This window comes from Salmo trutta, chromosome 29 (genome assembly GCF_901001165.1).
Source record: "Salmo trutta chromosome 29, fSalTru1.1, whole genome shotgun sequence".
Lineage (NCBI taxonomy): Eukaryota > Metazoa > Chordata > Actinopteri > Salmoniformes > Salmonidae > Salmo > Salmo trutta.
Genome location: NC_042985.1, coordinates 36,035,354 through 36,059,156, shown reverse-complemented (window position 1 = coordinate 36,059,156; position 23,803 = coordinate 36,035,354). Strand labels below are relative to the sequence as shown.

At 40.9% G+C, this 23,803-nt stretch overlaps 1 protein-coding gene across 1 annotated transcript; it reads right to left on the bottom strand.

Annotated features, from left to right (window-relative positions):
• Positions 1–83: 83 nt before the first annotated feature.
• On the bottom strand, positions 84–14,139 carry mtch2 (mitochondrial carrier homolog 2). Its single transcript, XM_029721968.1, has 13 exons — positions 13,985–14,139; positions 12,913–12,997; positions 5,634–5,740; positions 5,281–5,307; positions 5,093–5,149; positions 4,673–4,730; positions 4,492–4,543; positions 4,340–4,399; positions 3,990–4,083; positions 3,424–3,471; positions 2,905–2,972; positions 929–1,004; positions 84–801 (listed from the first exon to the last, which is right to left on the bottom strand). Exons 1-13 carry the CDS (start codon positions 14,069–14,071, stop codon positions 715–717), a joined length of 906 nt encoding a protein of 301 aa, XP_029577828.1. The 5' UTR covers positions 14,072–14,139; the 3' UTR covers positions 84–714.
• Between the last annotated feature and the right edge of the window lie 9,664 nt (positions 14,140–23,803).

The following is a 23,803-nucleotide window of genomic DNA, read 5'->3' as shown; positions in this document are numbered from 1 at the left end:
TGGAAAGAAGTTCTGGCAAAGATATCTCTGCATTGTATTTCAGATGTTCCCATTTGGGGAAATCAAAAGCTTATTGGGTTTTCTAAGTCAAAAAAGCATCTTTATTTGGATCAGTCAATGAGTTAATACAAGCACCTGACTGCTTCGACAAGGCGATAGACATGTCAACTCTCCATAGATCAGTGTGGCCCAAAGTTACCTTAACACCCCACATCCATTTCACATGGACCCTTTGAAGTTGTAGCATGATCACATCAATAACAAGGTCCCAATTCCCTTTGAATTAAACATTACATGCAAATTTTCAATAAAACTTCCATCTTAAACTCGTCAACAAGGGGATTACGGGGAGAGCCTCCATTCCACACATACAGGGTATTCTGAAAGTTTGTATATATTGGTAATAGGTGACAAGATTCAGTCTCCCATCACAGAAAGAGGTGAACTGGGCACTATTGCGATCTTGTTTGTTCCTGGATTTAGGTGAAACGACTCCATTTAATTAACCTGCAGTACAGTTTTACAAATGTCTTAGAAGGAAGTTCTTCACATTTCCAATCAAAGCAGTTTTATCTTTACTTGATGATAGGTTGTTAAAAAAAAAAAGTATAGTAAACAAGTGCATACAAAGGATTAGATGCCAGCGATCCACCCCCATTCAGGCAATGTCAATTTATATAATTACAATTAGATTCTATGCAGGTAGTTCAAGACTTAAAAAAATCTCTTCTGGTCGATTGCATATGTCTTCCCCACAGGCAGCTTCCGGAAAAATAAACTGTTGCCTCTGCTCATGTTTCCCTATAAATAGAGAGGGAATACAAAGACAAAATAGGAACATCTTAAATGGCACGAATTTATTATCCATAATACTTAACCAAGGATCTTGTTTTTGTGTAGCATTAACATTTTGAAAGCATCAACCTACCTCTAGGCTCAGGTGCCTCCAGCAGTCCACCCAGGTTGGATATATTGAAGCATAGGGAGGGAGGCCGCCAGCCAGCCTGTAAAAGACAGGAGTGCTTATGTGGAAAGCCAGCCTAAGACAAACCACTCAATACAGGGAACCTTTAAAAAAGGTTAACGGTCTCCAGCAAGAATTTTGTTAGGATGGTCTGAATGAGGACTTATTTGGGGTAGACTAGTGGTTAGAGCGTTGGACTTGTAACCGAAAGGTTGCAAGATCAAATCCCCAAGCTGACAAGGTAAAAGAATCTGTCGTTCTGCCCCTGAACCCACTGTTCCTAGGCCGTCATTGAAAATAAGAATTTGTTAACTGATTAGCCATGTTAAATAAAAGGTAAAATAAATAAAAAATGTGAGGGATATGTAACCTGAACACTAACTGTCATTGGCAGAGAGGGTTGAAAATATGACCTAAAAGTCTTTATTTTTACTTATGCCTGTTTCACGATTTTCTAAATAAGCTTTGATGTACAATTAAATGTCATACACTGCATTTCAAACAGTCAGCAATTACATGAATTCAGGGCTTGTGAAATTACACCTAGGCTAAATAAGCCTTCCACAACCATAGACCCACTCATAATATAGTTCAACCTTTTTATAAATAATTACTGATCTGGTGTTCAACTGCGTATTAAAATGCCCTTTTTGTTAATTTAACCAGAACCACACATAATGCACATTCACTAATAATGACTAACGTCTTAACGGCTTGCTAGACAATTAACACAGATCTCAATATCTCAAGCCCACGTACTATGAGTAGCCAGCTAATCTTCATTCAGTATTTCCAGTTTAGCCATTTTGGATTTATTTTCTAGCTAACAAGGCAGAACAGTCAAATTGTTATGAACACACTTCTGTCCTTCAACTGTTTGAACAGAATGCTAGCCTGTACACTTTGTTCAGATGTTGAAATCAAGTGACCTACCTTACACTTATTGCACATTTACAGAACAGACTACTAGGCAGATAGTATAACAGTCTTTTGCTAAAATGCTGCTGGCGGTAAACTGATCCTTAATTTTCCAGAATCGATGTTCATTGATATTCCCATTTTAGTAGTCTGCTCTGCCCGCAATTTGAGTAGTGGAGACAAAGGGTATTGTTAGAGAAGGTTAACTTCTCTATTACAGTAAAATAATGTTTCGGTGTCCATACGACTAATTATGTTGGACCAAACCTCAAATGCAAATAGCGAGTTGAATCCGCTTGTCAGAGAGGAAGTGATCTCATCTTTGTTGTGAGTGGCTTGGTGTGTATGTAAACAGAGAGGAATGCAAAGCATGAGGTTTTACTTGCAAAATCTGTCCAAAATAAAATAAACCCATGGGTTTAGCTTGTCACCTGCCTTTGGCATGAACATCGTCATTATTTATATATATATATATATATATATATATATATATATATATATATATATATATATATATATATATATATATATATATATGGTGTAAATGGGAAGGTGTACAAAGCACAGAAGTATCGAAGGAGACGAGACCAAAACGAGAACAAATCGGACAAACAAATTCAATATAGAAATCGCCCAGATGCTTTGTGTTATTGGTCTATTAACTTACACCACCTGGTGATTTCGCCAGGTAGGCCGAAATGTCAGGTGTTCTTTTCAAACAGCCCTTACACTACAATGGCATAATGTTTCACAGTATTATTCCAACCTCAATGTGGAAATATATATCAAACACTGGGCCTTTAAACCAGAAATGTTTTGTTTAAGGCAGGTTAAGATCCAAATGTGTACCTGCACAGAACTAGTTATTCCAGGAAAAACAATTAGGAAATAAAGGCTTCCTCAAATGTCATGAAAACCGGTAATGCCAATGCACGCATTGCAACTTGACATCTTTCAAAGCTTTCTTCATTTTGTAAATAAACAGAAAGATTAAAAAAAGACATCCAAACATAGCTACTTACCCGCAGTCATTGACAGCCATGAGGTTTGACACCAAAACAAAGGGGTATGTGAGCATACTGGCAAAAAACTGGAACACAAGAGGGAGATACTAAATTGACAGAACATGAGCAACCAAAGCAATACATTAACATTTGTCATTTAGCAGACGCTCTTATAAATAACAACTTACAGTAGCGAGTGCATACATTTATTTTATTATGTACTGGTTGTTAACTCGAAATGACAACGACAAGGTTCCAGTTTAACAAAGTTTACTATACCGTATGAACACACTACAAGGTAGCCATTCCACTCAAGGCTAGGTCCATCAACCACAAGGCTTCCCGCGCCGGCGCACTCTTGACTGAGTGATAGCCCCGTAATAACAGAAATATAGGGATACTTAACACTGGTCCCCCGTGGGAATTGAACTCACAACCCTGGCGTTGCAATCGCCATTCTCCACCAACAGCCACACTGGAACCCAATAAAAATCCCATCAACTGTTCATTATTTAAAAACACATGTTTTACACTTACCCCAGTCACAGCCTGAGAGCAGTTCTTTATTTCTCCTGTGTGACTCATCTGTGAAGAAAGGATGGAAAAAAATGCAAACGTCATAATTCACTTACCCATGCATTCTACACTGACGTACAGGGTATTTTTTTACTTTAAAGGCCCAGCGCAGTCAAAAACTTGATTTTCCTACGCTAAAAAATATACATAGAATACCACACTATGAGGTTGGAATAATACTGTGAACATTATGATGCCCGTTTATTTTAGTGTAAGAGCAATTTGAAAAGGCCACCTGAATGCTCTTTTGGTGGGATGGTGTTTTGGCCTGCCTGGTGATGTCACCAGGTGGTACATTAGTTAGACCAATAAACGAGTTCCAAACCTTTCTGCCAATAACGGATAGTTTTCAGTTTCCCACTCAGACCACTCCCAGACAGTCCTAGCAAAACTGTTGCTTGAGAAAATGCTCTTTGCTAAGAAGCTTAGGTACTTAATTGTTACCCAGAAGTGATTTGAGATGGCGATAAAGACGGCTGCATTGGACCTTTAAACAAGTGGCAAAATCCCAAATCCATCTGACTTACTGAGTCATCAATGGCGTATGTGTTGATGAGGTGGGCAAGCATGTTGCAGATCCACAGAGAGAGCACGTCACCCAGCAGACGAGGAATAAGGCCCCTGCATGAGAGCACAGCTATTAGAGGTTAAGACGACAAGGAAAGAGAGTTCATGGTACAGACATCCAGAGGAAACGTCATTCAAAAAACAACAAAACATTTGCAAGATTCAGGAGCAAGCATAAACCTATTAAAAATAACTTCAAAAGGATTGACTGAATTTACTGAGGTCAAATGTATTCTAGTAATTTAGCAAGTCAAGAGTAAAGGATGCCCTTGAGACATTGGTCATGTAGCCAAAGGCAGATCATACTTACGCAAAGAATCCCAGAACTCCTTCATTCTTGTAGACAGTGACGATGGAATCAAACACTCCACTGCAAGACAACAAGAAACACTTGTAATATTCAGTATTAGATGGCTATAAATCGTATAAACACACAATGAATTTAGGTTAAGAGAAACTCACCTGTACTTGGTTTCTCTCCCGATAAACTGGACCATGCATCTCAAGGTGATCACTTTGGTACAAACAGAAAATAACCATTAAGAGCCCAGCATCCATGCAGTAGTCGTTATCCTATGAGAACACGCATTCAGGGCAAAGGGCGACAAGACAAAAAGTTGCTCGACACAAACAGTACAATTACCATGGAAGGGGTGCGTGACGATCGTGGCACAGGAGCGGGCTATCATCTCTTTGGTTGTCTGTGGTAAAAGAAAAAACAGAAAGAATGGTGATGCAGAATTTGGGAGGAAACAAAAATCCAGTTTAGACAGATTTAGCTGGGGATAATTCCCCTTACACCAAGAACCATCTGCGCCCCAGATATTAACTTACTTGCGTACGGTGAAAAAAACAAAAAAAACAAACACAGCCAAGCGATTAGACATGCTCAGATGATGTCCACGGCAATAAGCCACAACTCAATTTATAGATTACGGTCTGTTCAAACCACGTCTAACAGAACTGTGAAACAAATCGGAATATTTTGATTGGAACGGCAATAACATGCTAAAAAACAAACATCTGTCAAGCCATCTGCTTTACTGGATAAATTAATACATACCTCATTCACAACATGCTGTAAGGATCCCTCTTCAGCTTTCTGACTGGGTCCAGAGACCTAAAAAGGATTGAAAACCGACCATAAATATCCACAGCCTGCATTTAAAAAGATAAAGTTAACTTTAAATTTAATAAAATAAATAAGAGTCAATTATACAATTAATTCATAACCAGGCCAAAAATATTTACCTCATATTTGCCTGCATCCTGGCATCTCTGTAAAAGACAGCAGTGATTAGTTCAACAGAGATCCATTCTCATAATGGTGTCGACACTTTGCCATCCAGAGCGTTTGTCAGTTCATGAATTTAGAAACAAATAGCATTTGTCAAACTCACCATCCTAAAAAACAGTGAAAGGCCAATCCGGTTCAAGTCACACAGAGTCAATTCCCAAGCCAGTATATAGCTTATTCTCTGACTAGCACGACTTTCCATTCAGAATGTGATCACATTTAGGGATTGAGGCTAGACTACTGCTGAAAACATCAGGTAACATTTATTCAGGAAGCTACATTAAGCCAGCGTGTTAGTTAGACCCACCTGCAAGACTCTGCTGTGTACAAGGGTGCCGATGGTCCCTGCACAGAGCCTGGGGGCTAGGCCATTAAAGAGACCTGCCTTGCCATCAATCTTGATGATGTGCTTTGCTAAAACACAGAAATTACAGGATCAAAGAACAGACGCATAGAAAATCAACACGCTTGTTGGCCTGTCCGTACCATACAGTCTGACAAGTCTTATTTCCAGTTGCCTACTAGTTGGAGTTTAACATCAAGATAAGTCAAGTTTAAATCCATCACTATTAGTGACGCGCAGGTTGACTTAATACCCGCAGTCCCAGCAGTTATATTTGCGGGGCGGGCTGGTTTAGGGTAATTAAATAGTCTGGATGAAGTCCAGGTTGAATAAAGACTAAACAATACTTAAAAAAATATATAAAAAGTATAATGCTTGAGCAATAATATCTATAGGCAAAAAAATATTTGTTTTCTTTCATTATTTTAGGCTATCTGGCATTAGCTTGTAAGCCTATAAGCTTTAGGGCCTACACGCCAATTGTCAAATGCTTTTGCGAACGGGCAGAAAGAGTTAACGTCGATCCACGGAGGCAAAAAGGACAATGTCGGAGTTTAATTCAATAAGAGAAAAGATGCGAAATGGAGAGTTGAAAATAAAAGAGAATCGAAGGCCAGAAAAGTAAATGTTCGGGAAAGATTTGGTGAAGTGGTAAAAGAGGATGATATGTTGTGTGATATGATTGTGAGGCGTTATACAAATTGGACAGTCAAGACAGGGACTTCACATAGACCTATGTCACGTCAAGGGAACTGTAGCCTACTGTTCTGATGGGTTAAATGAAAACTGAAATCTGGACATGACTATAGGTCTATAACCTCTCACATAGCCTTAATATTAACTCCTGCAGAATTAAGCATTTCTTGCAGTAAAACACACCAAACGTAGGACACATTTTGACTCTGAAATAGGAGTGGAGAAATATGATTTATTTCTTTCAGCATTTTGAGAGCATGCGAAAGTGCATTTAGATGCCGTCTGTAGAGATGCTATCGTTATCAGCGTCATAAAAGCTGATACTATTTCAACCACATAAAATATGCATCCATTGGGGCAGCAGGTAGCCTAGCGGTTAGAGCGTTGGTCCAGTAACCGAAAGGTTGCTAGATCAAATCCCCGAGCTGACAAGGTAAAAATCTGTTGTTCTGCCCCTGAACAAGGCAGTTAACCCACTGTTCCTAGACCGTCATTGTAAATAAGAATTTGTTCTTAACTGACTTGCCTAGTTAAATAAAGGTAAAAAAAAAAAATATACGAAATCTTATTAGAAACATGTAGGGTCATTTTCAGATCTTTCTATTTCTTTACAACCGGTCAAACAAATGTAATTTGGACATTTGGCTAAATCTTTCCTTTTTGTTTGGAATTTATTGCATTTTCTTCCCAGTCCTTAAATGTCTGCTCCACAAAAGAAGCAGGGATGACAGAAAAATGTAGATGTCAACAAGACTGCATTCATTCGATCGATTAGGGCTTATGTAGTCTTCTAGGACAATATAAATGACAGAAGATAAGCTGCATGCATCTTAATTATAAGCATCAACATCTTAAAAATCAGGCAAAATAAATCCTGCACCCCATGTCAAAAAATTGTTTGCCGCCTGACTGTAGTCTACAGCGCATTTTATATATTATGCTTGATCCGAAAGTGTGTTCAGGGGTTCCGTATGTAGGGTGTGACGCAATTGCGGAGCCTCCGGAGGCATGCAGAGGCGAAATTGAGATCCGTACCAAATGTTGTAAAAACGCGGAGGGCTCTGTATAGCTCTGGATTGACATGATTGGTTGACGGTAGGTGGGGGGGTGGGAGGTCCTGTATAAACAGAAACTCACTTCCTTGACAACAGCTCTGCGCTGCTCCATGAAGTGCAAGTACACTACATGACCAAAAGTATGTAGACACCTGCTCGGCCAACATCTCACCGCAAAATTATGGGCATTAATATGGAGTTAGTCCCCCCTTTTCTGCTATAACAGCCTCCACTCTTCCGGGAAGGCTTTTCACTAGATATTAGAACATTGCAGCGGGGACTTGCATTCATTCAGCCACAAGCGCATTAGTGAAGTCGAGTATTGATGTGGGGCGATTAGAACTGGCTCGTAGTCGGCGTTCCAAATCATCCCAAAGGTGTTCGATGGGGTTGAGGTCAGGGCTCTGTGCACTCCAGACAAGCTCCTTCACAACAATCTCGACAAACCATTTCTGTATGGACCTCACTTTGTGCATGGGGGCATTGTCACGCTGAAAAAGAAAAGGGCAACCTCCAAACTGTTGCCACAAAGTTGGAAGCACGGCTTCATCTAAAATGTCATTGTATGCTGTAGCGTTAAGATATCCCTTCACTGGAAGGAACTAAGGGGCCTAGCCCAAACAATGAAACACAGGCCCACACCATCATTCCTCTAACAAACTTTACAGTTGGCACTATGCATTGGGGCAGGTAGCCTTGTCCTGGCATCCGCCAAACCCAGATTTGTCCGTCAGACTGCCAAATGGTGAAGTGTGAATCATCACTCCAGAGAACGCGTTTCCACTGCTCCAGACTCCAATGGCGGCGAGATTTACACCACTCCAGCAGACGCATGGTGATCTTAAGCTTATGAGCGGTTGCTCGGCCATGGCAACCCATTTCATGAAGCTCCGAACAAATAGTTATTGTTCTGACATCGCTTCCAGACGCGGTTTGAAACTCGGTAGTGGGTGTTGCAACCAAGGAAAGACGATTTTTACGCTCTTCAGCACTAGGGTGGTCCCGTTCTGTGAGCTTGTGTGGCCTACCACTTCGCAGCTGAGCCGATGTTGCAACCTAGAAGTTTCCACTTCACTATAACAGCACTTACAGTTGACCGGGGCAGCTCTAGTAGGGCAGAAATTTGATTAACTGAATTGTTGGAAAGGTGGCATCCTATGACGGTACCACGTTGAGAGTCACTGAGTAAGGCCATTCTACTGCCAATGTTTGTCTATGGAGATTGCATGGCTGTGTGCTCGATTTTATACACCTGTCAGCAACGGACGGTTCTGACTTAGAATATGTGGACAACTACAAATACCTAGGTGTCTGGTTAGACTAAACTCTCCTTCCAGACTCACATCAAACATCTTTAATCCAAAGTTAAATCTAGAATTGGCTTCCTATTTCGCGACAAAGCATCCTTCACTCATGCTGCCAAACATACCCTCGTAAAACTGACCATCCTACCAATCCTCGATTTCGGCGATGTAATTTACAAAATAGCCTCCAATACCCTACTCAACAAACTGGATGCAGTCTATCACAGTGCCATCCGTTTTGTCACCAAAGCCCCATATACTACCCACCACTGCGACCTGTACGCTCTCGTTGGCTGGCCTTCACTTCATAATCGTCGCCAAACCCACTGGCTCCAGGTCATCAACAAGACCCTGCTAGGTAAAGTCCCCCCCTTATCTCCGCTCACTGGTCACCATAGCAGCACCCACCTGTAGCACACGCTCCAGCAGGTATATCTCTCTGGTCACCCCCAAAGCCAATTCCTCCTTTGGCCATCTCTCCTTCGAGTTCTCCGCTGCCAATGACTGGAACGAACTACAAAAATCGCTGAAACTGGAAACACTTATCTCCCTCACTAGCTTTAAGCACCAGCTGTCAGAGCAGCTCACAGATCACTGCACCTGTACATAGCCCATCTATAATTTAGCCCAAACAACTACCTCTTCCCATACTGTATTTATTTTGCTCCTTTGCACCCCATTATTTATTTCTACTTTGCACTTTCTTCTACTACAAATCTACCATTCCGGTGTTTTACTTGCTATATTCTATTTACTTTGTTATCATCCTCATGGCATGTCCCATCACTTCGCAAAGCCCACCAGTATGCATGCAGGTTTTCTTAACCACAACTGGAAGGATCAATCAATAATTACCTCGGAAATGAATATCACTGAATGATGAAAACACTGGAATAAAGTAGGCTAATGCCAGTAATTTCCTCTTCACTCAAGTAGTAGCCGAGGCTATATCCCAACTAAAAGCCCTGGACAGAATCACATTGATTATCATGTAACTGAATCTCAGTCTGTATATTTTGTTATTTGATCTCTGGCTGGGCAAATAAGTGGGAGGTAGCAGCTCATCTATTAGTTTGCTAATATCTGCTCAGAAACATTTAGCATGCTATAATGTGGCATAAATCAAGTGTATCATCACAGAGTTTCTAAACGCAGAGGCTCATCATTGCGAGACTTCTGGGAACGTTTGCGGAACAGACCAGGCCAGTGTTCCGGGTTTAAGAGGTCAGAGAGAAGTGAAAAATTCTTCCTTAGTAGTTAATTTTCTCAAAATCTAAAAGACAACCTAGATTCGAGAAAATGTCTTAGGTAGTTGAACATGTTATTACTTCAACCTTGTGAAAGTGACAAACTGACACGTTATCATTTTCGTCAAAAACAACTTCATATAGAAGGAGTGCCTTTGATTTGACGGCTTACACATGCGCATTTCGGATCGAGACGACCTTTAGACCTGATTACGTGTTTCTATGCATAAGCTTAGCTAGCCAACATCGCCTACAAGTGTGGTCAAGGATTTCTATTGGAGAAGCAGTTTTAGCCTAGGGCTGGGCGGTATACCATGTTTTACGATATACCGGTATTGATGCATGGCTTGGGTTTTACTTTACCTTCTAAGGGTATTTGAATGTTTGGTTTGTTAAAATGTGATACGCTGTGTGTAACGTCCATTTTTACAGTTTACTTCGCTACCCTCTACCCTCTTTCTATGCCTTCTTTCCACACAGACCTAGCCCCGACCGATGTCAATCAAGGAGCACATTTGGTGTTCCTCTACCATGACACTTGTGTTCAGTCTCTGCATGGTCAATGCAGCACATGAAACAATGTTGTTCTTAATATAAATCCACTAGCGTTATCTAATTACACTATTAGTTTGTGTTTCTTACATCTGCAAACAGCTAGTTTGTATTTTCTTAGTATATTGGGCCTAAATCTCATTAGCCGCTAATGCTAATCGCTAGCTAGCTAATAAAATGTACTGAGTCAGGGCAACCGTAACTAGCTATACAGCCTAATAATACCAGTGATGGTGTAGACCTACAGTACCAGTCAAAAGTTTGGACACCTACTCATTTAAGGGTTTTTATTTTTACCATTTTCTACATTGTAGAAAAATAGTGAAGACATCAAAACTATGTAATAACACATATGGAATCATGTAGTAAAATTAAACAAATCAAAATATATTTTATATTTCAAAATATATTTTATATTTCCATATGTGCTATTTCTTCACAATTATTCTACAATGTAGAAAATAGTAAAAACAAAGAAAAACCCTTGAATGAGTAGGTGTGTCCAAACTTTTGACTGGTACTGTACATCTGCATGTTTTTTGTGAAGCAGTAGCTTCTAAATCAAAGAGGAATATGCAAAGCAACAATATGTTAGCAAAATTAAGTAGTTAAGAGAAAACATTCAATGTAGCCAAAGATTATAGTGTCCCCTAGGAAACACTTGTCAACACTTCGGTTCCTTTTTTACCTTCATTTAACTAGGTAAGTCAGTTAAGAACAAATTCTTATTTACTGTGACGGCCTACCAAAAGGCAAACGGCCTCCTGCGGGGACAGGGGCTAGGATTAAAAATAAAAAAAGAAATATAGGACAAAACACACAGCGACAAGAGACAACACTACATAAAGAGAGACCTAAGACAACAACATAGCAAGGCAGCAACACATGACAACACAGCATGGTAGCAACACAACATGGTACAAACATTATTGGGAACAGACAACAGCACAAAGGGCAAGAAGGTAGAGACAACAATACATCACACAAAGCAGCCACAACTGTCAGTAAGTGTCCATGATTGAGTCTTTGAATGAAGAGATTGAGATAAAACTGTCCGGTTTGAGTGTTTGTACCCTGTCACAATAACACCTCCATGGCATTGTAATTTGTTGTCATATCAAACACTGTATTCAAAGTGCCCACTATTATATTCTAAGTATAGAATTTTAATAATCATAACATTTCCATGATTCCAACAGTTCACTGAACTGTTTTACTCTAAATCACAAGTCAAATTGCAACATTTGGTTAAAAATAAGGCCTAAATTGTTTGCACATATAGTGCAGCCCTACGTGGCACTGTGGAAATGATCTCAAATGAGTGCAGGAAATGCAGAACCTCTACGTGATCGGTGTCCCTCCACCGGGACGGTTGAGCTAACGTAGTTGAGCTAACGTAGGCTAATGCGATTAGCAAGAGGTTGTAAGTAACAAGAACATTTCCCAGGACAGAGACGTATCTGATATGGGCAGAAAGCTTAAATTCTTGTTAATCTAACTGCACTGTCCAATTTACGGTAGCTATTACAGTGAAATACCATGCTATTGTTTGAGGAGAGTGCACAGTTATGAACTTGAAAATGTATTAATAAACCAATTAGGCACATTTGGGCAATCTTGATATAACATTTTGAACAGAAATGCAATGGTTCATTGAATCAGCCTAATACTTAGCACATACATTGCTGCCATCTAATGGACAAAATCTAAATTGCGCCTAACCTGGAATATTACATTTTGTCCTTTCTCTTGCATTTCAAAGACGCATGTTTTTTTCTTTGTATTATCTTTTACCAGATCTAATGTGTTATATTCACCTACATTAATTTCACATTTCCACAAACTTCAAATTGTTTCCTTTCAAATAGTATCAAGAATATGCATATCCTTGCTTCAGGTCCTGGGCTTCAGGCAGTTAGATTTCGGTATGTCGTTTGACCCATTGAAATCAATTAGAATGTATGTGTTGCCACCGTAGGGTCGGTCACACACTACTCAAAGCAAATGTTGAACTTTTATTATTCACAAACATTTAAATACCATTATATGATATTTTGGCCATATGGCCCAGCATAATCTTAATACTGTACTGTCTTTGGTATTATTTTGCTATTGAATCGCGCATAGGCACCTTGTGAAATATTAACACTCACATCCTATTGAAAAAAAAAGTATATTATTTTCTGTGCATATCATGAAATATAGTCGCAATATAACACCCTACTAGGCATAGAAACTACGCCCAGGCGTAGCTCATAGAAGGGCTTACGCCCAGGTGGGGTAGCCCGAAGTTACGACCCACTTACAACTAACTGGTGCAACCAGCCCGATGCTAATTGAAAACTAGCTAACCATTTTGCAAGTGGGTAGACTGCAATTTAGGTCTCACCATAGGCAAACAATCCAGGCAGCTGGTACACTTGTCTACCAAACAGGTTTCTTCCAAGGGAGGGAGGGAGAGGTTCATGGCCAACCTGAAAAGGAGTACATGAGCAATTGCCACTTATTAGGCTATCTGGGTAATCACATAATACATTGAAGTGAACGCCAGATAAGGCCAAGTGCTAGTCAGTTATAGTTAGGGCTAGTACCATTTCCCACGCTAGCCAGCTAGATTAACAATATGCAAAATTTGTTTTACTTTCTTTGCAGACAATTGACACAGTACAATTATCATCCAGCTTATGATAACAGCGCACACAGTAATGCATTACGATCCAGCGAAATACCCTTTCGTTTTATAACCTTAGTTAGCGTTACACGGGTGAGTGGGCCAAAGGGCGCCCATTGTGTCCTGAACGAGACGTAGCTAGTTACGTTAGCCAGTCGTTATTCTCATGGTATTTATAATGTCGCACAAATGAACATGATAGCTGGCTAAATAGGGGCATGTCTAATTTGGAACAGTTTGTCAAATGTAGGTAAAAGGTAGATTTTTTGTGTTGCATTTTAGCTAACCCTAACCTAATTCTCCCAACCTGTTACTTTGATTCTCATAACCTGATACTTTAAGTACATTTTGACAAAAGCTGTATCCCTTTCAGACATAACCGCTAGATAGAAATAATTGTATAACAAGGTAATTGTTTATCTGCGGCAAAATGTCGAAACCCACTTCCTTAGTCAGCTAACAAGCTAGCTTAGCTCTTTGACCTTTTCGTGATGTCTACCCCCTAGCTACTCATTTTAACTAGTTATAGAAACATACTGATTGAAACGATAAGTGAACTGCTGTTTAGGTAATATTTTAATGAGATCAGCTTGAATTTATCGGCTGTGTGGAGTATGGAAAGTTCAACACCGGAATGTAACGTGAGTTCTATTTAGCTAGCTAGTCGTTACGGCTGTTGTGGCAGCTAGCTACAGTAGCCTGTCGGTTACAGAACCGGCCTCGGAGTAAAGATAGCTGGATCAAAACATTCTGGTCAGTTATGTTTGTTTAATCTCAATATATATCTTACCTGAACTAGAACTTTGATGTACATGAGGGGGTGGGAAAGGACCGTTAATCCAGACCCCAGAAGTACTTGGCCACACGTGTCCGCCATTATGGAGCAAACTGACAGGATTCTTCTCCTCCCACCAGCCGGAAAGAGAAGAAGGAAGCTTCAGTAGGTTAGCCACTCTACTCACATGACACAGGAGGGACCGCCCGTACCGGACAGGCCGCAGGTTCTTCAGATGCCTTTGGCCAAGACTTCATAGGACCCTACTGTGCTAGAGTATAGACGTTTGAAATAATTTGTTTTCATCCTCTCTGAAAGATTAGTGTTTAAGTAGGCCTAGACACTTGCAGGAATAGTGTTATGCTCTTAGCATCTTGAGGTGAAAAGAAGACCATGAAGATAAAAGTAAGCCCACCCACCTTCGACCAGACCAGCCGACCTTCGACCATTGACCAGACCAGCACTGAGCCACCCAACCAGACCAGTGTTGACCAGCCGACCATCGACCAGACCAATTGACTGACCAGCTGACCGTCGACCAGACCATTTACATTTACGTCATTTAGCACAGGCTCTTATCCAGAGCGACTTACAAATTGGTGCATTCACCTTATGATATCCAGCGTTGACCAGGCGACCAGACCAGCGGTTGACCTGTCGACCAGACCAGCGCTGAGACACCTGACAAGACCAGCGCAAAGCCACCCAACCAGACCAGCGTTGACCTGCTGACCGTTGACCAAACTAGCGCTGCGCCACCCGACAAGACCAGAGCTGAACCACCTGACCAGACCAGCCTGGACCAGACCAGCATTAACCACCTGTTGACCAGACCAGTGCTGACCAGCATTGACCTTCTCACAGTGATAAAGAAGCCTCCATTGATTTGTCTTCTTCATTGAAGTAGCGAGCAATCTTTGCCAGCATAGATGGGTGAATTTGGCTTCAATACGATGTGCAAGTGACGTCATCCTACGTCATACTTCCGGGTCCTGTCCCTTAATATTTTGAATAGGCTTGATGATTATATCATAATATTTTTGAAAACACTGTAATTTATTAAGATATATACAGTTGAAGTTGGAAGTTTACATACACCTTTGCCAAATACATTTAAACTCAGATTTTCACAATTCCTGACATTTAATCCGAGTAAAAATTCCCTGTTTTAGGTCAGTTAGGATCACCACTTTATTTTAAGAATGTGAAATATCAGAATAATAGTAGAGAGAATGATTTATTTCAGCTTGTATTTCTTTCATCACATTCCCAGTGGGTCAGAAGTTTACATACACTCAATATTTGATAGCATTGCCTTTAAATTGTTTAACTTGGGTCAAATGTTTCAGGTCGCCTTCCACAAGCTTCCCACAATAAATTGGGTGAATTCTGGCCCATTCCTCCTGACAAAGCTGGTGTAACTGACCAGGTTTGTAGGCCTCCTTGCTCGCACACGCTTTTTCAGTTCTGCCCACAAATTTTCTATAGGATTGAGGTCAGGGCTTTGTGATGGCCACTCCAGTACCTTGACTTTGTTGTCCTTAAGCCATTTTGCCACAACTTTGGAAGTATGCTTGGGGCCATTGTCCATTTTGAAGACCCATTTGCGACCAAGCTTTAACTACCTGTCTGATGTCTTGAGATGTTGTTTCAATATATCCACATAATTGTCTTGACGCCATCTATTTTGTGAAGTGCACCAGTCCCTCCTGCAGCAAGACACCCCCACAACATGATGCTGCCATCCCTGTTCTTCACGGTTGGGATGGTGTTCTTCGGCTTGCAAGCCTCCCCCTTTTTCTTCCATACATAACGATGGTCATTATGGCCAAACAGTTCTATTTTTGTTTCATCAGACCAGAGGACATTTCTCCAAAAAGTACGATATTTGTCCCCATGTGCAGTTGCAAACCGTAGTCTGGCTTTTTTATGGCAGTTTTGGAGCAGTGGCTTCTTCCTTGCTGAGCGGCCTTTCAGGTTATGTCGATATAGGACTCGTTTTACTGTGGATATAGATACTTTTGTACATGTTTCCTCCAGCATTTTCACAAGGTCCTTTGCTGTTGTTCTGGGATTGATTTGCACTTTTCTCACCAAAGTACGTTCATCTCTAGGAGCGGTATGATGGCTGCGTGGTCCCATGGTGTTTATACTTGTGTACTACTGTTTGTACAGATGAGCGTGGTACCTTCAGGCGTTTGGAAATTGCTTCCAATGATGAACCAGACATGTGGAGGTCTCCAATTTTTTTTCTGAGATCTTGGCTGATTTCTTTTGATTTTCCCCTGATGTCAAGCAAAGGGGCACTGCGTTTGAAGGTAGCCCTTGAAATACATCCACAGGTACACCTGCAATTGACTCAAATGGTGTCAATTAGCCTGTCAGAAGCTTCTAAAGCCATGACATCATTTTCTGGAATTTTCCAAGCTGTTTAAAGGCACAGTCAACTTTGTATATGTAAACTTCTGACACACTGGAATTGTGATACAGTGCATTATAAATGAAATAATCTGTCTGTCAACAATTGTTGGAGAAATTACTTGTCATGCACAAAGTAGATGTCCTAACCGACTTGCCAAAACTATAGTTAACAAGAAATTTGTAGAGTGGTTGAAAAACAAGTTTTAATGACTCCAACCTAAGTGTATGTAAACTTATGACTTCAACTGTGTGTGTGTGTGTGTGTATTCAAAAGGCACTCGCACATCTGAGCTATCTTTTTTGCAGGTGCATGGTAACAGTTGAATAAAATGAGAAAAAAGACGGAACCCACACACTGTTCTTGATAGTATCACTGCTCTTTAATAAGCTTTACGTATCGGCCTCACGGCCTTCGTCAGAGCTTTTGTGAGTTTTTTCAATTAGCACCCTTTTGTAGACCTTGCTCCACCCACACCCGTTCCACGCATCGATGCGCAATAGGTGGATATGTGGATGAAGCTGGATGAAGCTCTTAATTTGGCACTGGGGAAAACACGAGATGAACTACTACAAAAAATACCCACTAGAGCTAAACCCACATATACTTTGAACTTGCGAAAAGTGGGAGAATCCACCACTTATTGTGTATAGGAAAGGTCGCAATTTACTCGATAAATTGGTTCTCATTAAGATATATATACAATTACACTGAACAAAAATATAAACACAACATGTCTAGTGTTGGTCCCATGTTTCATGAGCTGAAATAAAAGATTGCAGCAATTTTTCATATGCACAAAAGGCTTATTTCTCTCAAATTTGGTGCACAAATTTGTTTACATCCCTCTTAATGAGTTTTTCCCCTTTGCCAAGATAATCCATCCATCCATCCATCTGACTAAATAGCATGATCATTACACAGGGGCACCTTGTGCTGGGGACACCAAAAGTCCACTCTAAAATGTGCAGTTTAGTCACACAACACAATGCCACAGATGTCTCAAGTTTTGAGGGAGCCAGATAAATTAATGTTAATTTCTCTACCGTAAGTCACCTCCAACGTCGTTATAGAGAATTTGGCAGTACGTCCAACTGGCCTCAACCCAGGACCTCGACATCTGGCTTCTTAACCTGCGGGATCGTCTGAGACCAACCACCCGGACAGCTGATGAAACTGAGGGTTTGCACAACCGAAGAATTTCTGAAAAACTGTCAGAAACCTTCTCGGGGAACCTCAGATGCGTGCACGTTGTCTTCACCAGGGTCTTGACCTGACTGCAGTTCGGCGTCGTAACTTGGGTTGCACATTTTGGGGAATATTCAGAGGTGGAAATTTTCCGTGGGAATTAACGGGAATATATGGGAATTAACGGAAGTATATGCAAATTAATATTAATACCATTTAAATGTAGATGTTTTTTCTATTGGATATATTTTCCATATTAGGTGGAGACATAAACCTTTTACCTTATCATAAGTAGACATAATTGCAAATGATTAAATCCTTCCAATAGAAATAAAAAAACTATTTAGGTATGAATTGAACTTAATCAAATGAGTTGACTCTTCACATGGGATGATTTCACTGAACAACAAAAGAAAGGGAATATTGAATGATCCATCGCATCTCCCAAAAACGTTTTAAACATACATCTGTAAAATGATGGTCTAGAAACTAAAGCTTTGGTTGTCTTCCTCTCAGGCTTCCATGTCTTCTCCCTGGACCTCCTCAATGTCCACCTCTTGAACATCCGACTCTGAGGTCTCATCTTCACTGTCACTTTCCAACCTTGTTGAGGATGGCTCGTTGTCAGGCTCAAAAAGCCAAAAATTTGCCCGGATGGCCATCAAGTTTTCGACGCTTGTATTGGTCAGCCTGTTGCGTGCTTTGGTGTGTGTGCTCCCAAACAAGGACCAGTTGCGCTCTGAGGAGGCTGATGTTGGTGAGATTTGGAGGATGATGAAGGCAACAGGGGAAAGAGCCTCAGATCCACAAAGTCCCTTCCACCAGGTGGCTGGTGAGATACAGTGCCTTGCGAAAGTATTCGGCCCCCTTGAACTTTTCGACCTTTTGCCACATTTCAGGCTTCAAACATAAAGATATAAAACCGTATTTTTTTGTGAAGAATCAACAACAAGTGGGACACAATTATGAAGTGGGACGAAATTTATTGGATATTTCAAACTTTTTTAACAAATAAAAACCTGAAAAATTGGCCGTGCAAAATTATTCAGCCCCTTTATTTTCAGTGCAGCAAACTCTCTCCAGAAGTTCAGTGAGGATCTCTGAATGATCCAATGTTGACCTAAATGACTAATGATGATAAATAGAATCCACCTGTGTGTAATCAATTCTCCGTATAAATGCACCTGCTCTGTGATAGTCTCAGAGGTCCGTTTAAAGCGCAGAGAGCATCATGAAGAACAAGGAACACACCAGGCAGGTCCGAGATACTGTTGTGGAGAAGTTTAAAGCCGGATTTGGATACAAAAAGATTTCCCAAGCTTTAAACATCCCAAGGAGCACTGTGCAAGCGATAATATTGAAATGGAAGGAGTATCAGACCACTGCAAATCTAGGAAGACCCGGCCGTCCCTCTAAACTTTCAGCTCATACAAGGAGAAGACTGATCAGAGATGCAGCCAAGAGGCCCATGATCACTCTGGATGAACTGCAGAGATCTACAGCTGAGGTGGGAGACTCTGTCCATTAGACAACAATCAGTCGTATACTGCACAAATCTGGCCTTTATGGAAGAGTGGCAAGAAGAAAGCCATTTCTTAAAGATATCCATAAAAAGTGTCGTTTAAAGTTTGCCACTAGCCACCTGGGAGACACACCAAACATGTGGAAGAAGGTGCTCTGGTCAGATGAAACCAAAACCGAACTTTTTGGCAACAATGCAAAACGTTATGTTTGGCGTATAAGCAACACAGCTCATCACCCTGAACACACCATCGCCACTGTCAAACATGATGGTGGCAGCATCATTGTTTGGACCTGCTTTTCTTCAGCAGGGGCAGGGAAGATGGTTAAAATTGATGGGAAGATGGATGGAGCCAAATACAGGACCATTGTGGAAGAAAACCTGATGGAGTCTGCAAAAGACCTGAGACTGGGACGGAGATTTGTCTTCCAACAAGACAATGATCCAAAACATAAAGCAAAATCTACAATGGAATGGTTCACAAATAAACATATCCAGGTGTTAGAATGGCCAAGTCAAAGTCCAGACCTGAATCCAATCGAGAATCTGTGGAAAGAACTGAAAACTGCTGTTCACAAACGCTCTCCATCCAACCTCACTGAGCTCGAGCTGTTTTGCAAGGAGGAATGGGCAAAAATTTCAGTCTCTCGATGTGCAAAACTGATAGAGACATACCCCAGGCGACTTACAGCTGTAATCGCAGCAAAAGGTGGCGCTACAAAGTATTAACTTAAGGGGGCTGAATAATTTTGCACTCCTATTTTTCCGTTTTTTATTTGTTAGAAAAGTTTGAAATATCCAATAAATTTTGTTCCACTTCATGATTGTGTCCCACTTGTTGTTGATTCTTCACAAAAAAATACAGTTTTATATCTTTATGTTTGAAGCCTGAAATGTGGCAAAAGGTCGAAAAGTTCAAGGGGGCCGAATACTTTCGCAAGGCACTGTATGTTGGCACGACTGCCATATTGCATCTACATCCCAAAGCCCTTGCTTGGAAGTGTACTTCACCAGACTGCCAAGAACCTTGCCCTCATCCAGGCCAAGGTGGCAAGACATGGCAGTGATGACACCATAGGCCTTGTTGATCTCTGCACCAGACAGGATGATCTTACCAGCAAACTTGGGGTCCAACATGTATGCTGCAGCATGTATGGGCTTCAGGGAGAAGTCTTCACGCTTTTTGATGTATTTCAGAACTGCAGTTTCCTCTGCTTGGAGCAACAGTGAAGTGGGCAGGGCAGTACGGATTTCTTCTCTTACATCTGCAAGCAGAGTCTGAACATCAGACAGGATGGCATTGTCTCCCTCAATCCGTGCAATGGCTACTGCTATAGGTTTCAGGAGTTTCAGACTGCTTACCACTCTCTCCCAAAATACATAATCAGGAGGATTCTCTTGATGGGACTGTCCATATCGGCAGACTGTGATATGGCCATTTCTTGGAGACACCTTCCCCTCCAGAACACTGTCAAACATAATGACAACACCACCCCAAAGGTTGTTGCTGGGCAGCTTCAATGTGGTGCTCTTATTCTTCTCACTTTGCTTGGTGAGGTAGATTGCTGCTATAACTTGATGACCCTTCACATACCTAACCATGTGGAGTGTATCCATTGTTTTCAGTGCCATGATGTCCTTGAGGAGCAGATTCAATGGATGAGCAGCACAGCCAATGGGTGTGATGTGAGGGTAGGACTCCTCCACTTTAGAGCAAGCAGCCTTCATGTTCGCAGCATTGTCTGTCACCAGTGCAAATACCTTCTGTGGTCCAAGGTCATTGATGACTGCCTTCAGTTCATCTGCAATGTAGAGACTGGTGTGTCTGTTGTCCCTTATGTCGGTGCTCTTGTAGAATACTGGTTGAGGGGTGGAGATGATGTAGTTAATTATTCCTTGCACACAAACATTCGACCACCCATCAGAGATGATTGCAATACAGTCTGCTTTCTCTATGATTTGCTTGACCTTCACTTAAACTCTGTTGAACTCTGTACCCAGCAAATTAGTAGATAAAACATGTCTGGTTGGAGGGGTATATGCTGGGCGAAGAACATTCAGAAATCTCTTCCAATACACATTGCCTGTGAGCATCAGAGGTGAACCAGTTGCATACCCAGCTCGAGCAAGATATTCATCAGCATTTCTCTGACTACATTCCTCCATTGTAAAAACTTCTGGTTCCAGGAGGACCATGAGCTGTTGCTATCGATAAGGTGTCTGATTCATCATTTTCACCTCGAATAGAAGAAGAGGGACTTTTGTCAGAGGTGGCTTTTTGTGAGCACTGAGGGAACTTTATGCACTTGGCCAGATGATTCTGCATCTTTGTTGCATTCTACACGTATGATTTGGAACAGTATTTGCAAATGTACACAGCTTTTCCTTCCACGTTAGCTGCAGTGAAATGTCTCAACACATAAGATAGAGCGCGTGGAATTTTCCTGTAAACATTAGAAAAAAATGAGTAAAAAAACTCAAATATAATTCCATGTACAGATAAATTGTTAAGCAGTTTGATTAAACAACTCATTTGTTTAATCATGTTTCATTTAAAATGTTTTAAAATGAAACATGTATGGAAACAGGTGAATTAACACTCCTCAGTTAGCAGGCTCAAGCAAGCTAAAACCCGCAAGGTAGCAAAAACTAACTAGCAGAAATTGCTAACAAGTTAGAAATGATTTAAACACACTTTGCTGTAGGTTACTATTTACGAGTTAACAAAAAATCATGTAGGTCATATAAAATATATTCACCCCACCCAGTATTTTAATCAAAACTTACTAGAAAGCATGTAGTCCTTGGCTCAGATAGTGTAGTAGTGTGGGCTCAATAGCATATCATTAGTGTGATGGAAGAGTGCACTGTGCATGCAAAGGGTTGCAATTCCATTGAATTGGGGATAGTTTAACCAAAATATGCCACAAGATCTAGAATTGCCTTATGTGTATCCCACAAAAAAAGTTCACTGTTATAAGCTAACTTTTTTGATGAATGTAAGCAAAATTCACCAAATTCCTGGGCTTAACTTCCCATGGAAATATACCAGAAATTTTCCAACCCTTTGCAACCCTAGTCGTAACCCACTTCAGTGGGCAAATACTCACCTTTGATGGCCACTGAAACGCTGGAGAAGTGTGCTCTTTACAGATGAATCCCGGTTTCAACTGTACCGGCAGATGGCTTCGTGTGGGCGAGCGGTTTGCTGATGGGGTTATGGTATGGGCAGGCATAAGCTACGGACATCAAACACAATTGCATTTTATCGATGGCAATTTGAATGCACAGAGATACCGTGACAAGATCCTAAAGCTCATTGTTGTGCCATTCATTCACCACCATCACCTCATGTTTCAGCATGATAATGCACAGCCCCATGTCGCAAGGATCTGTGCACAAATCCTGGAAGCTGAAAATGTCCCAGTTCTTCCATGACCTGCATACTCACCAGACATGTCACCCATTGCGCATGTTTGCGAGGCTCTGAATCGACATGTGCAACACCATGTTCCAGTTCCTGCCTATATCGCTTTGACAACAACAACATCGAGCTGGGTGTGAAGTCCGTCGCCAACCCAGAGGACTGGGTGTTCTCGCTCTTCTAGGCCGATGTGAGAAGGGTCTTTAATCAGGTCAACACCTGCAATTCTGTGGCCCCTGACGGTATTCCAGGGCGCGTTCTCAGAGTGTACACAGAACAGCTGGCAGGCATATTCACTGTAATTTTCTACCTCTCCTTGTCCCAGTCTGTAATCCCTACGTGTTTTAAGATGACCACAATCATCCCTGTTCTTAAGAACTCTAAGGCTTCATGCCATAATGATTACCGCCCTGTAGCACTCACTTCTGTAATCATCAAATCAAATTGTATTTGTCACATGCGCCGAATACAACAGGTGTAGACCTTACCGTGAAATGCTTACTTACAAGCCCGTAACCAAGAGTGCAGTTCAAGAAATAGAGTTAAGAAAATATTTACTAAATAAAGTTCAAATAAAATGTGACACAGTAGAATATGTCGTGTCTTTGCTATGCCGTATTAAGTGATATGACATGCTATTCTATAAAATAATTTCTCTGTAATTAATATTACCTGATTAAACTAATCATGTAAATGTAATTAACTAGAAAGTCGGGGCACCACGAAATAATCTTTATAGAGCTGTTATGTTCCGAAAAAACTCTTGAAGACCTGGTAATCTTTTATATCAATAGCAGTCAATTCTTAATCGTCACCTTATTCAGTCTCATCTCAAGTCGTATAATTCTTGGTTATCTTCACGGACCCTGGATAACAAGTTGAATCAGCAATACAAAATTTGGTTTAATTCTTTATTTACTAAATACCTAAACAATCACACAGAATTACACATACCCAGGATGGGTCATACATTGATTACTAATTATGTCATAAAATAAAATATCCCTAGCGGACGGAACAAATATGACAATTGGTTACACTAAGAAAGGGGGTTGGGTTTTGAATGAAAGCGCGGGAAGACCGAGGAACAAAGGAATAAGTGCTCTGATTGGACCTTGTAAAGCTATGCTATCGAAAATACAGAATCTTATGCATTTTAAATAACCGCCCATTTGGAAAAGGAAAATGCAAGGAATATTTACTCTGAGCAGAGCTTCAATAGGTTGGTCGTAGATGGAAGGCCGTGTTGCCCAACAGAGATCTTCCTGTCCTCTGAAGAAT